At 31.7% G+C, this 12,357-nt stretch overlaps 1 protein-coding gene across 6 annotated transcripts in view; it reads left to right on the plus strand.

Moving 5' to 3' along the window:
* Positions 1-12,357, plus strand: part of Chl1 (cell adhesion molecule L1 like) — a 186,146-nt gene that overhangs the window by 111,842 nt on the left and 61,947 nt on the right. For all 6 annotated transcript variants that reach the window (XM_063260269.1, XM_063260266.1, XM_063260264.1 and 3 more), the window contains exons 2-4: positions 932-1,113; positions 6,297-6,402; positions 7,472-7,659. In XM_063260269.1, coding sequence (XP_063116339.1) covers positions 1,023-1,113; positions 6,297-6,402; positions 7,472-7,659 — 385 coding nt within the window. In that variant the 5' untranslated portion in view covers positions 932-1,022. The remainder of the gene's footprint in view (positions 1-931; positions 1,114-6,296; positions 6,403-7,471; positions 7,660-12,357) is intronic.

Below are 12,357 nucleotides of genomic sequence, written 5' to 3' on the forward strand. Positions count from 1 at the left end.
GAAGTATTAAGAGCATAAAAAGTAAAGTTATACTGTTGTATTAATTTATAGTTTTGAGGAGGGGGAATTTAACACAAGGGAAATTTTTCCTTTGTGATCAGGGTATTCTCAAATTAAAAGTACAAATAAGACTGCTGTCACTTAAGATTACCAAAATTATAGCACAAAATAATAGTATTAGTTAGTACTTTAAATTTGACCAAAAGTACATACTTAGCAAAGAAAAAGGTCTTCAACTGCTACAACTGCAATTTGAGATAAAGTAAAAAGTAAAAAATAAATGGAATTAAATACAAATTTAGTACTTTCTCTCATGTCTGTATTCATCTTTTTCACTGTTTGTGACTGAACAAGTACAGTAACTGAACTAGGGCAAAGAAAATAAAATGATATATTTGAAAAAGTATCACATTTTGGAGTAAGTCATTTTAGTTTCATTTTTTAGAACATTAAAATAATGTGTATATATGTGTTTATTACAATGTTTATAAAAACAGTAAGAGAAATTGAAGAAAAAATTGTTTTTTACCATTTATTCTATTTCTGTAATCTTTGTAGCCCAGGCTGGCCTCAAGCTAATGGCAACTCTCCTGCCTCACCTTCCCAAAAGCTAGGATTACAGGTGTCAGCCTCTTCACCCTATGAAATTATCCTGGTGCTTGTTTACAATGAAGTGTATGCAAGAGTCTTCCAAATAAATCTCTATCAGCTTTCAAATGTAATTTCTAATATAACTAATTTGAAATGGTTTTTAGTTTATGATACACCATATACTTACTCTCTTGTATTTTAAATATAAGTGTGAAAACCTCATTGTATATTTGTGGAACTATTAGAGGCCATGTAAGCAAACAGAAAAATATGTTTAATTTCTGTTGTATTGACTTCTTAGAGTTTATCTGCTAATATACCTCCCTGTTTTTGTTTGCAGGTTCTTCGCATTTTCTTCAGCTTTAAATAAAAAGTAGGAGAAGACTGTAAGATTTTTCAGTCTTTCTGGGCTGTTTCCTCCCTGAAGAGCAATGGCAAAAATTTTAAGCGGAGAAAGAATAATTCTATCTCTAAGTTTTCTTTTGTTAAAATTGTTATCAGCAATTGAAATACCCCTCTCAGGTAAAGTGATAGTCTTCAATATCTACCATGGGATTTTGTTTTTGCATTTTCGGTAAAATATTTGTAGATTGAGAATATAGCTTTTAAAATTCTATTTTATGTATTCTCCATCAGTGTGTCATCACAAGTCATGTTTCCTCTACTTATCTTTTAGTGATTGATATTTACCTGTAATAATTATTTTGTAGCTGAGGCATTTAGATTCTTATGTAAAATTGGCCTATTGCAAGAAATATAATCTGTATAGCAGGTGATATTTCTGCAATACATCTAAAATAGTCTGAAATATTACAAATGGATTTTGATTTTATATGGTAGGGTCAGTTTGTTTGAAGGAAAATATAATTTAGAAGTTACTGCCCTTCAACAAACAGTGATAAGAAGGAATTGAATAAGCTTTGTATTCTTTTTCAAGAGGATTATTATAAAATAGCAAATAATCTTTTATACCTGCAAATATAAATTTACTGTTAATAGAATGCATTTATGTATTTTATAGTATAAGTGCCTATTAGGAGGTTAGTGTATGTGTGTGTGTGTATGTTATAAATTTTTATCAGACATGTTTACTAAATGTGTAGATAGTGATCTGAAAATTTCTTCTTGACGTAATCATACTTACTATAAATAGAAAATAAAATAGCTGTATGACTGTGTAATATTATCTATCATTTTCAATTACTTGATGTTGCAGTTCATACCACATATATACTTGTAGTTTTACACCTCACTGCCACCCAGTTAAGAATCCCTAGTCCATGGTTCCCAAAAGAGAATTAAACCTACTTTTTCCATTTCTTAAAGATTTGCACTTCTTTGTTCTGCAGGATGCAGATTTTAAATTGTCTACATATTTAAGAAGTCTATCAGTCTACATATACATTAGATTTTATCAATGACCAGCCCAGTTATGAACATTAGGAAGATCTATAAAAATCTCCTATTCTGTGGATTCTTTCATATAAGTATTAAATTCCAATTTAAAACCAGCAAAGATGCCACTGGACTTTCTCATTCAGTTTTCTAATCACATTCTCTAACAAATGCATTTTTTCACCATGTTTTCCCACTTGATCCTCAGTGGTGATGGATGTGAAATTTTGTATTAATCCACGGTGCACATTTTTATTCTGGTTGTCTCAGTGACTTATACATTTTCATGCTGCAATGCCCTTAGACAACAATTCTTATAAAATATTAATGACATATTTTCAGAACAACTGGATAGTATCCATTTATTTGAGTACTTTAGAGCACACACTAGCAAACGAGGCCAAGGCAGGTACCCAATTTGAATCTCAACGAGTATGGTATCTCTATAATTGAACTAATTATAGAGAGAAGGATTTATAGCATAGAATATATATTCATATAAATACCCAAAGGTTATTAACTCCATTCCCTGATTAATTAGCTACTGCTAAGCCTTTACAATTTTAGCAAATTCAAGGGAGAATAACATAATAAACAAGTTGTTTTGAGTTATTAGCTGATATCTTAGAGACTGCGGCCATTGTGTGTCATTCCTCACCATTTATAACTAATATAAATAAATGAATTTGCAACAATCTCAACCCTCAATGTACTTAGAAAAGGGATTAATCAGAGACAAGATAAATATCAATGAAGATGTGGGTATTTCCCGCATGTTGCTAGATTTTTTTGAATATCCATTGGCTAATGACTGAATTTACATAAATATCTGTAGTTAGTAATGCTCACCTATCTGGTTCAATAGACAAAATAAAGAAAATGGAATTTTAGAACTGGAAAGCAAACTTGATTATTATTCTCTATTTGCTATCAATGCTGAAAGTGTGGTTCATGGACTCTTTGAGGTCCTAGAGATACTGTACTTTCAGATGGTCCATGAGATCAACCTCTTTTGAAAATAGCACTAAAATGTGAGTGGTCCTTTACTTTCACTGTCATTTAAATGGAACTAGTGGGAAAACTCCCTGTTGTCCTAGTACAGGTCAAGGCTTTGGCGCAAAATGCATTGGTACTCAAAGCATTCTTTATAGCCATTTCTGATTGATGAAAACAACAAGAAGACAGAACAAACGGTTTTGCTAAGGTTGTAACTGCTGAAGTCATTAAACAATTTTAGCTTTTTGAATTCTCCACTTTTGAGTACATTTCTTCTAACATTGAAATGAACTAAAGGACACAAAATAACTCAGCTGTATTAAAGCACAATGATTGACGTTGCTCCGTGGTTGTGTCATTGCTTGAGACTCAGTACTATTTTTAGTTGAAAGTGTAAATGTCAGACATATTACAGTTGCTCAGATGTGTATCGGGCCGACACATTTCCCAAAATGAATCAGTCGACCCTATCACTTTCAGATAAATTGGCAATGTGTGCTGTCAATGATAAAATGTGAGTTTTTAAGCAAACATCAAAATTGTGGAAAATTTGTATCCCTTGCTGTGAGCTTGAGAGCTTTATGACATATAACTTCTCTGATAAGATCAGTGGTGGTTTTAACAAAAATGAATTTTTTTTATATTCTGTAATACAATGTGTCAATACATGAAGATCTGCATAATTCAGTGGGTCAATAAACTTTTGAAAGATGATCACTGTGAGTTGTTACAAGATATGCATAAGTTAAAAATGGATGGAATTATTTAATGTGACAAAGTATTAAAAGTTTATCGGTAGATTCCACACAACGAATATTTAACAAACCAGCATCGAGTGAACTTTGGTGCACTATCCAGAAAAAGATACCTAACAGTCATAAGGACTTCAGAAAATCCCACAGTTTTTCACTATGTATTTGTTTATGGCTGGTTACTTTCGATCTTCAGACAAATTAAATTACTACAACAGAAAGGAAGCAGATGAAGATATAAGAACTCAGCCTTCTCAAGAAATTAAAATTTCTAACAGTACAATGTAGTGCTACTTTTCTCAAGATATTTGTACATTTTGTAAATGTTATTATAACATAGAACATTTCAATGAATTCATAACTTAATATTCTAAATATTTTTATCTAATCTTTAATATAGTGAATATTGTTGTCTATAGCCCACACTAACACAGGCACTTTGGAATGCCTTATGATGAGAAATTAATGGAGTTCTAATCAAAATGCTTGAGAACCACATATCTATTCAGAACCCTAAATTTCACAAATGTGAGATCAGAGCGTGCGTCGGCCCATTCCCAACCTCACAGATTTTATACTCCCATTTATCACTTGACTACAGAATATTATTTCACTCAGGCTCTGGCCTGTCTCTTAACTGCATTTCTGAAAATATATTTGTGAAAGTCAGTTCCTGCTGCTAAAGAGTGTACATTTCTCCATAAATTCAACACCGTGATCTTATTAAAGTTTCTAACAAATGTACTGAAGAAAGTCTCAATTTTAAAATAAAATTGCTGAATGCTTATCCACAGTATATATTCCCATATAGTGTCTGTGTCGTATTTTAAGACAATCCAAATTGGTATTTTAATCTTAGTATTATTTATTTATTTATTTATTTATTTATTTATATTTTCATGCATTTATTGCACAAAGATGAGGGTCAGAAATGTGGCCTAGGTGGGAGACTAGATGAGAGATAAAGTTAATATCTACTACAAAAAATTTATTTAAAAATTAACTTTCCAAATATTATCAGTTCCATACAAAATGAAGGGGTACATGTATATGAAGATGCTATTTTTAAAAAACACTATTAGCTAGCTGTATTTTTGCTTGAATAATTATTTATAGGTTATAATTTATAAGGGAAAAATAAAATCACTCAAATTACCACATGTAGTGGGAACAGAAAAATGTGTAAATGGAAAATGACAAATACTCAAATTACTCATAAAAAAGTACTAACAAAAGCAATAAATGGAAATTGAGAACGATAATGGTATATTTTCTTCTGTAACAAACTGTACCTTATTATCACTTTTCCATGCTAGTGATTGGTGGTAGCAAACAGATCAGGAACCAGCGTAATCATGCACTGTTGTGGTAAATGTCCTGTGGTGAAATGATTGCAGCTTTTCTCAAGAATCATTGCTATTTTTTGCCATGCCAGAAACTGGGTAACTCCTACCTCAATAAAAGAAAACCTGCGTGCTCAAAGATACTGTTCTGAAATGTTACTGTAAAAGAAAGACATGGAAAAGTATCTAATTGCCAGTTATCAGAGAATTATCAAATAAATTATGTTAAAACAATGGGTAGAAACAATGTAAAAGCAACAAATTAATTATAATGTCTATATAGAAGCATGGAAAACTTTCACTTACAAAATTAATGACCTAAACAAAAATGTATATGCTTGTCAGCATAAACTAAAAGCCAATAATTACTATTATATTTTTTATTTTGAGTTTTTTCTGAGACAATGTCTCTCTGAATAGTTAAGGATGGACTTGTACTCCCTATCCAGCCCAAGCTGGCCTGGAACTTCAAGCAGTTGTTTTGCTTTACCTCTAGAGTGCTGAGATTACAAGCATGCACTCCTATGCCTGACCAAACACCACTGTTTTGTTTTGTTTGGTTTGGTTTGGTTTTTAGAGCGAAACAGAAAAAAGAATGGAAATAACACAGAATTTTAAAAAACAGTAGAAATCAACACTAGTTAATGTATTGTTCTCTTAGTAGTAGTTGCTCAGGTTACAAGTTGTAAGCATAAAAAATAATCAAACAACAGCAGCACAAATTGCTCTTTTGATGAGCTAACGGGATTAGTAGTATAGTTATCTATCTTGAACACTACATACAGTTTTACGTGTATAGCTACATACATATAATCTTTTAGTTTCTTTCATTTTTCCTTTCCCCTATCCCAGTTGTTCTTTCCTTGTAAACACTTTCTTTCCCTTTCATTATTACAATATCCATTATACATTTTGGATATTATTACTCTTTCAGTTCTTTAACAGACTATTTTTAAAATGTGATAAGATTTTTTTCTGTTTATGAATTGCTACATGACTTGAGGTTAAATAAAATTAAGATGGTGGCGTGAAATGATGCCAAGGAAATAAAGTAAAATATGTTTTGCAAAGAGAAAATCAGATTTGTTCTGTGATTTTCAGTCTTGTATGAACTTTATAATTACCAATACAGAAAGTGCATTTAAGTTGTGTTATAGGCTAATAAACCTTGTTCAGTTTTTGAAAGGCTTGTTCTTGAAGTGTGTCTTTTAACATTTAGTTCCACAGGTTCCAACAATCACAAAACAGTCAAAAGTGCAAGTTGCCTTTCCCTTTGATGAATATTTTCAAATAGAATGTGAAGCCAAAGGAAATCCAGAGCCAGTGTGAGTATTGTTTCCAATTGAACAGTTCTTTAAATGTATGCTGTCCTCCATCCTACTCTTCTTCAGTCTTAACTATCACAGACTGATGGTGCTACAAAATTACATAGGATTGAACATTAAGATTTCCAAGTAAAATTATGTCTATTAAAATAAAGCTTGGTTATTTTACATGTTACAAGACTTTTTAAATTACCATCCACAGAATCGAGATGCTGAAAATGCAGTGGGAATTTAACTGTGTGTATTTTTTCCTAGTATAAAATTCTGCAATATTTACCAAAAACTTTAAAAAATTGTTTTACTATCTGGAAGCTGACCTTATTTCTAAGGAATTGGCCTAAAGGAATATTTGAATAAGTATTAATGAAAACATATAGGATTTTTAAAAATCAATTAAAAGGAAAATGCTGACATGGATAAGCAAATAAAATCATTACACGGTATAGGATAATATTTGCATAAAAATTGTTTAGTACCCATGTGAAACTGAAACAATTCAATTCAATTGGCAAAGTTGTTAAATTACCATGGCTTTATTTATTTATTTTTTAGTTTTTCTTCTTTTGTACCAGGGATCAATCTCCTTGACCTCCCAGCTTGCCAAACAGATGCCGCTGAGTTACAATATTTTCAATATATGACATATAAGTATAAAAGTGCTACTAAGAAACATAAGCAAGTAATGACATTTGATTTTTTTCTTAATTTTGAATATGCTCATTATACACACACAGTCATATTATACATTAATTTCTTTTGCAGTCTCTCTTTTTTGCCATCGCTAAAATATTAATAATCCACATGGCATTTCTCATTGGAAACATTTTTAAATAATTTTAATTTAAAAGAAACAGAACAAAACCTACCTTTAGTTTTGCTCTCTTGGTGGTCAATAAATTTTTATGGTTTATAAGATTTCTTAGATTCTTATGAGATCATTACTTGTATCCTATTACCTTTCACTGTATACTTTATTAATGTCTTGGTATTGTATAACTGTATAAACACATTGAAAAACTGAGAAACAGTCTATGATTTCTTAGGATTACTGTTTATTTTTATCTTACAGATTTTCATGGACTAAGGATGATAAGCCTTTTGATCTTTCTGGTGCTCCTATAATTGCATCTAATAATTCAGGAACATTCAAGATTCCAAATGAGGGACACATATCTCATTTTCAAGGGAAATATCGCTGTTTTGCTTCTAATAAGCTAGGAGTTGCTATGTCAGAAGAAATAGAATTTATAGTTCCAAGTAAGTGTTACAATGGGGATGTCATTTGACAACTATTTTTAATGAAACTTTAAGCAAGTATTATGGAGGGTTCTGATGAAATAAATCATTATTAATTTTTATCACTTTATATCCATCTTTTTGTACCCTTATATCTAACCCAGGGAAGATATGATCTTCTTTCCCTTACATGATGAGAATTAGATTAAATGTATTATTAGTTAGATTCAGCTAAACTAATCAGCAGTGATAGATAATGCTAATGTCCCTGGGTCAACACAAAGCTACTTTTGATGATAAGGTAAGCTGTGGTCTGGCAGTCTTCTGGGAACTCTTCATGCAACTTTATTGGTGATTCCAGGTGATGGAGTCACCATCAACTTTGGGTTCTATCATATGACACACACTCCTGTGCAAAAACTCTGAGACACAGAGCATAAACAACTGCACAGAGGCTCATAAATGCTTCTAATGATGAATTACCAGGAACTTTGTACTCCTATTGTTAGATGTAACAATACAACTTGTATTGTCTCACTTAATTTAAATAATGTGTGCCCACTAGGAGAGGAGAATGAGCTACCAGTAATTTGCACTAGAAATAAAAAATCACATAAAGCACTTTGCTGTTAACTATGTACTGACTGACAACTGTTGGCAAGTTTAATTTACTTATTTATTAACATATTTTGCATATGTGGTAAGATAATGATAGCTATATTTAGTATTTGCTTATTTACTTTCATTGTCTCATTGCTAAGTTTCCTAACTTTATACGATTCTAAGCAAAAGATTCACAGGGGAAATTCTTACAAATAAAATGTTGGTAGGGTGCATTCAACAGTTTCCTCTTGTACAGTCCTAGAAACTGCATTAAAAGGGAGAAAGTCTTAGAGGTGGGAGAACATAGGTACTTGTGTTTCGGGCAGGGCCAGAATATATACTAACTTTAGAGGAACAGAAGGTAAAGCACATTTTCCTTGAAGTTTGGTGATGGAACTGTATTTAAGTTGTAAAAACTGTATATAATTGTGGATAAGAGACCATTGATTCTTTATACTCCTATAACTAAAGTATGTGTCTTAAGATTCATAACTATGATAAAAATATGGAAAAGGTGAATAATTATCAAACTATGTAGTATACTGAATCAGAAATAAAGTAAGAAAGTGGGACAAAAAGAAAAGTTAGACAAGCAGAAAGATAAAAATCCAAAAATAAATGTTAATATGTGTCAAATTAAAGACAAAAAATAAGTAAAATAAATGTTCCAAAAATTTTAAATGGTATAAACTACAAAACAACTTATCTAAGTCATGTGAATAGAGAAATATTGAAACTAAAAGGATGAGAAAATATCTTAGATAAGTATTATCCAAAGGAAGGCAAGATAATACCAGTCAAAATACATTTATCTTAAAACATCTTCTTGGAGATTAATTCAATAGGCATTTATAATATGTAGTGTGGGAAGCAAAAATATGGAGAGAAACAGATCTGCCATTATAATGAGAGAGACTAGCATATCTCTTTCATTGTTGGTAACTCAAGTAAAGAAAAGCATCTATAAATCCATAAGATTTAAATAACTTATTAGCTCCTGCTAATAAAAATGTATAGAATGCTGTATCTGTAAGTATAAAATGCATTTGTCATGCATATGAGATGAAAATTTGTATTTGATGACATACTGAGTTGTGAAGAAAATATCAAAATGGAATGAAGTCAGAAATCAGTAATAAAGCATAACTAAAATGGCTTATATCTTTGAAAGCTAACCAATTATTTTTAATTCATAGATCAAATAACACATGATAAGAGAGAAGAAAATTTTGAAGTGGTGAAACTGCAAATTCTGGGTAACAAAATATGTGTGACAAAGCAACAGCATGATTTAGAAGACTACTTATTATACTAAAAATTTACATAAGAAAAGATGAAAGTGTGAAAATAATTGATGCAATATTAATAAGTAACATAATCTTACGGTGAATACTAATGACAGAAAGTTATAGAACAAAGTGAAGGATAAAACAATACAGAAGCAGAAAATAAATTCAACAGAATGATTTGAAACACATAATAAAAGCATAAAAATGTGTTCAACATCATCAATAACAAGAAATGGCACAATGGTAACCTAAATAACAAAGGAATTTGATACTTTATTTTTGGAAAATATCACAGGAAGTCAGAGAATAACAATTCTACATGAAAATTCACTTTTTTTCACCACTACTGAGTGGATAGTTTACTGCTTTATTTTCTTCTCACCTTTTTAAATATGTGCTCGGCTGTGACCCATCAATTCCAGTCTCCTGCCTAGATAGACATGTCCCCGTCCGCATGCTCCAGGATTATTTGTGGCAGCGCTGTTAGTATTTAAAAAATGTACTGAGGGAAATTCAGAATTCCAGTCCATAGTAGAATGGGTAAGCTGGGGTTTATTTATTCAGAAATTACTAGTTAGGAGTGAGAAGAACCTCAGAAATATATCGAACTATAAAAGCAAACTTTGGAGAAATACATAAAGCATGGTTTTATTTACATAAATTAATATAAGTGAAACTCAGTACAATATTGATTAAGTATAACTTTACGTGTTAATATTTTAGTGAAAACTAGGAGAAAGATCAACACATATTCAGGATGGTAATTACCTCTATTGAAGAGGGAAGGGCTGGGTTGGCAGAAGGTAGAAATGTCATGATGATGTTCTTTGTGCAAAAAGTCTGGTGCATCAATAGGTTTCTTTGTATTCTTCAACACGAGTGTTTTATGTTCTCAAAATGAGTAAGCACATGGCACGGTGATTTATCTGAAATAGGTGTTCTGTGTTATTGGCCTGTCATAGCAACTGTAAAGTACAGAGCAGTGACATGTGTACTTGGAAAGTGACTTCAAGATTTTAAATTTTAAGTGATGTTCAATTGGAAATGTCCATGAATTCTGGATCAGAAAACATCATCCTGAAAACTGTAGCTAAGAATCATGCGACTATATTATCTATATAATCGGTCATTGATGTCTGTGGGAATTTCTGTACACTCAACCAACTTCACTGAAAAAGTTTCAAGATGAAAAGTGTAACTATACTGAATGTGTTTATACTTTCTAATCAGTACAGTACAACTGTTCAGATAGTGTTTACTGTTTACATTTTATTATGTGTTACACATATTTTAGAGATGAAGTATATGGGATAGTGTGTGTAGATTATATGCAAATATTGTTTTTCATATAAAGGACTTGAGTGTCACAAATTTAGCTATCCATGGTGGAGGTGCCAGAACCGATTCCACAAATATACCTAAGAACAACTCTATATGTGTATGTACCTATGTATGTGCATACATATATAACATGATATATATATATATGTATATATATATAATTTAATATAAATACATATATTTAACTAAAATAAAATTATGAGCGAGAAAGAGAGAGAGAGGGAGAAAGGAAAACAGGGATTAAATATCTGTTGCAGAAGACATGGCATTATAATGATCCCTAACCTGAAGTCTAGTGGTTGCTATGGAAACACAAAGGAAAAGGCAAGTAGCTAGATCTATTGCAGGAAAAGAAACGGCACAACTCAATATAAAATCCCAAAATACTTCAGAACATTTTCTCTTGTTACCCCGACAGAATAAGTGAAGACAGAAACAATACAAGGGTAATTCTGGCCACAGTTAAATACTATTGAAATTAATAGATAGATGCGAGTTAAATCTAAATCATGTAGCAGGTAATTGCTTTGTTTTTCTGCTACTACAGAGAAGAGTAAAATAATTTTAGGTTTCTTATGCATCATTTCCAGTCTTTCCTGGAATTATTTCATCACCTGACAGCTTTCTGTAGTCATCTATATCTACAAGTTGCACAAGGTGATCACTCCAATCCTCAGGAGTATATATATCAGAGACCATTTAAAGCTTCCTACATCCTTTACCGATTGATTTTTCTCTTAAGCTGTAGAGCATTGATTCTTCTTTTATACTGACAGAAACCTAGTGATTTGAGGTTTAGTTTTAACTCTCAGTTCTTGTAATTGCTGTAAAGGAAAAAGTTATATGTAGTTTTTATTTTTTTTTATTTTCAACATAATTATAATTAAGTTCACCAGAGAAAGAGTGAAAATAAAAACCACAAACCATCCAACAAAATGTGCTATTTTACAAATACATGAAATTTAATCAGTGAATTAGTCAAGGCTTAATTAAAAAGCCTTCATGTGTCAGCATTTTCTAGTTGTGTTAGTCAGCTTTCCATCTCTATAAAAAAAAAAAAATAGTGAGATAACCCAGTTACAAAGAGATCTGTTGGTCTTCTGGTCATTTGTGGGATGTCTTCATTGCTTTGAACACACAATGAGGCAGACATCACAGTGGGAGTGTGTGAAGGAAGGAAACCTCCTTGCCCAATGAGCCAGGGAGCCAAGAGAAAGGTGCTGGGGAACGTTCTACAGTCCTGCTCAAGGGCATGTCCCTTGTAATCCATGTTGCGCCCATAGCTGCAACTCTCCAAAGTTCAGTGCCTCGCAAAGCTGCCATTGAAATTATGGGCCTCTGGGGCCCTTTTCCAAACTTTACCAGTAACAATTTGGGATATAACAGTGGATAAATAAAAGGTTGTCCTTCTGAAATTTAAATCCTGTAGATACTGCTAGTGAATCTTGGGGAATAGAAGCTATTTGGTTATCGTCAGTATATTGAC

This window comes from Cavia porcellus, unplaced genomic scaffold (genome assembly GCF_034190915.1).
Source record: "Cavia porcellus strain 051 isolate PalLab524CR breed Dunkin Hartley unplaced genomic scaffold, mCavPor4.1 scaffold_13, whole genome shotgun sequence".
NCBI classification, from domain to species: Eukaryota; Metazoa; Chordata; class Mammalia; order Rodentia; family Caviidae; genus Cavia; species Cavia porcellus.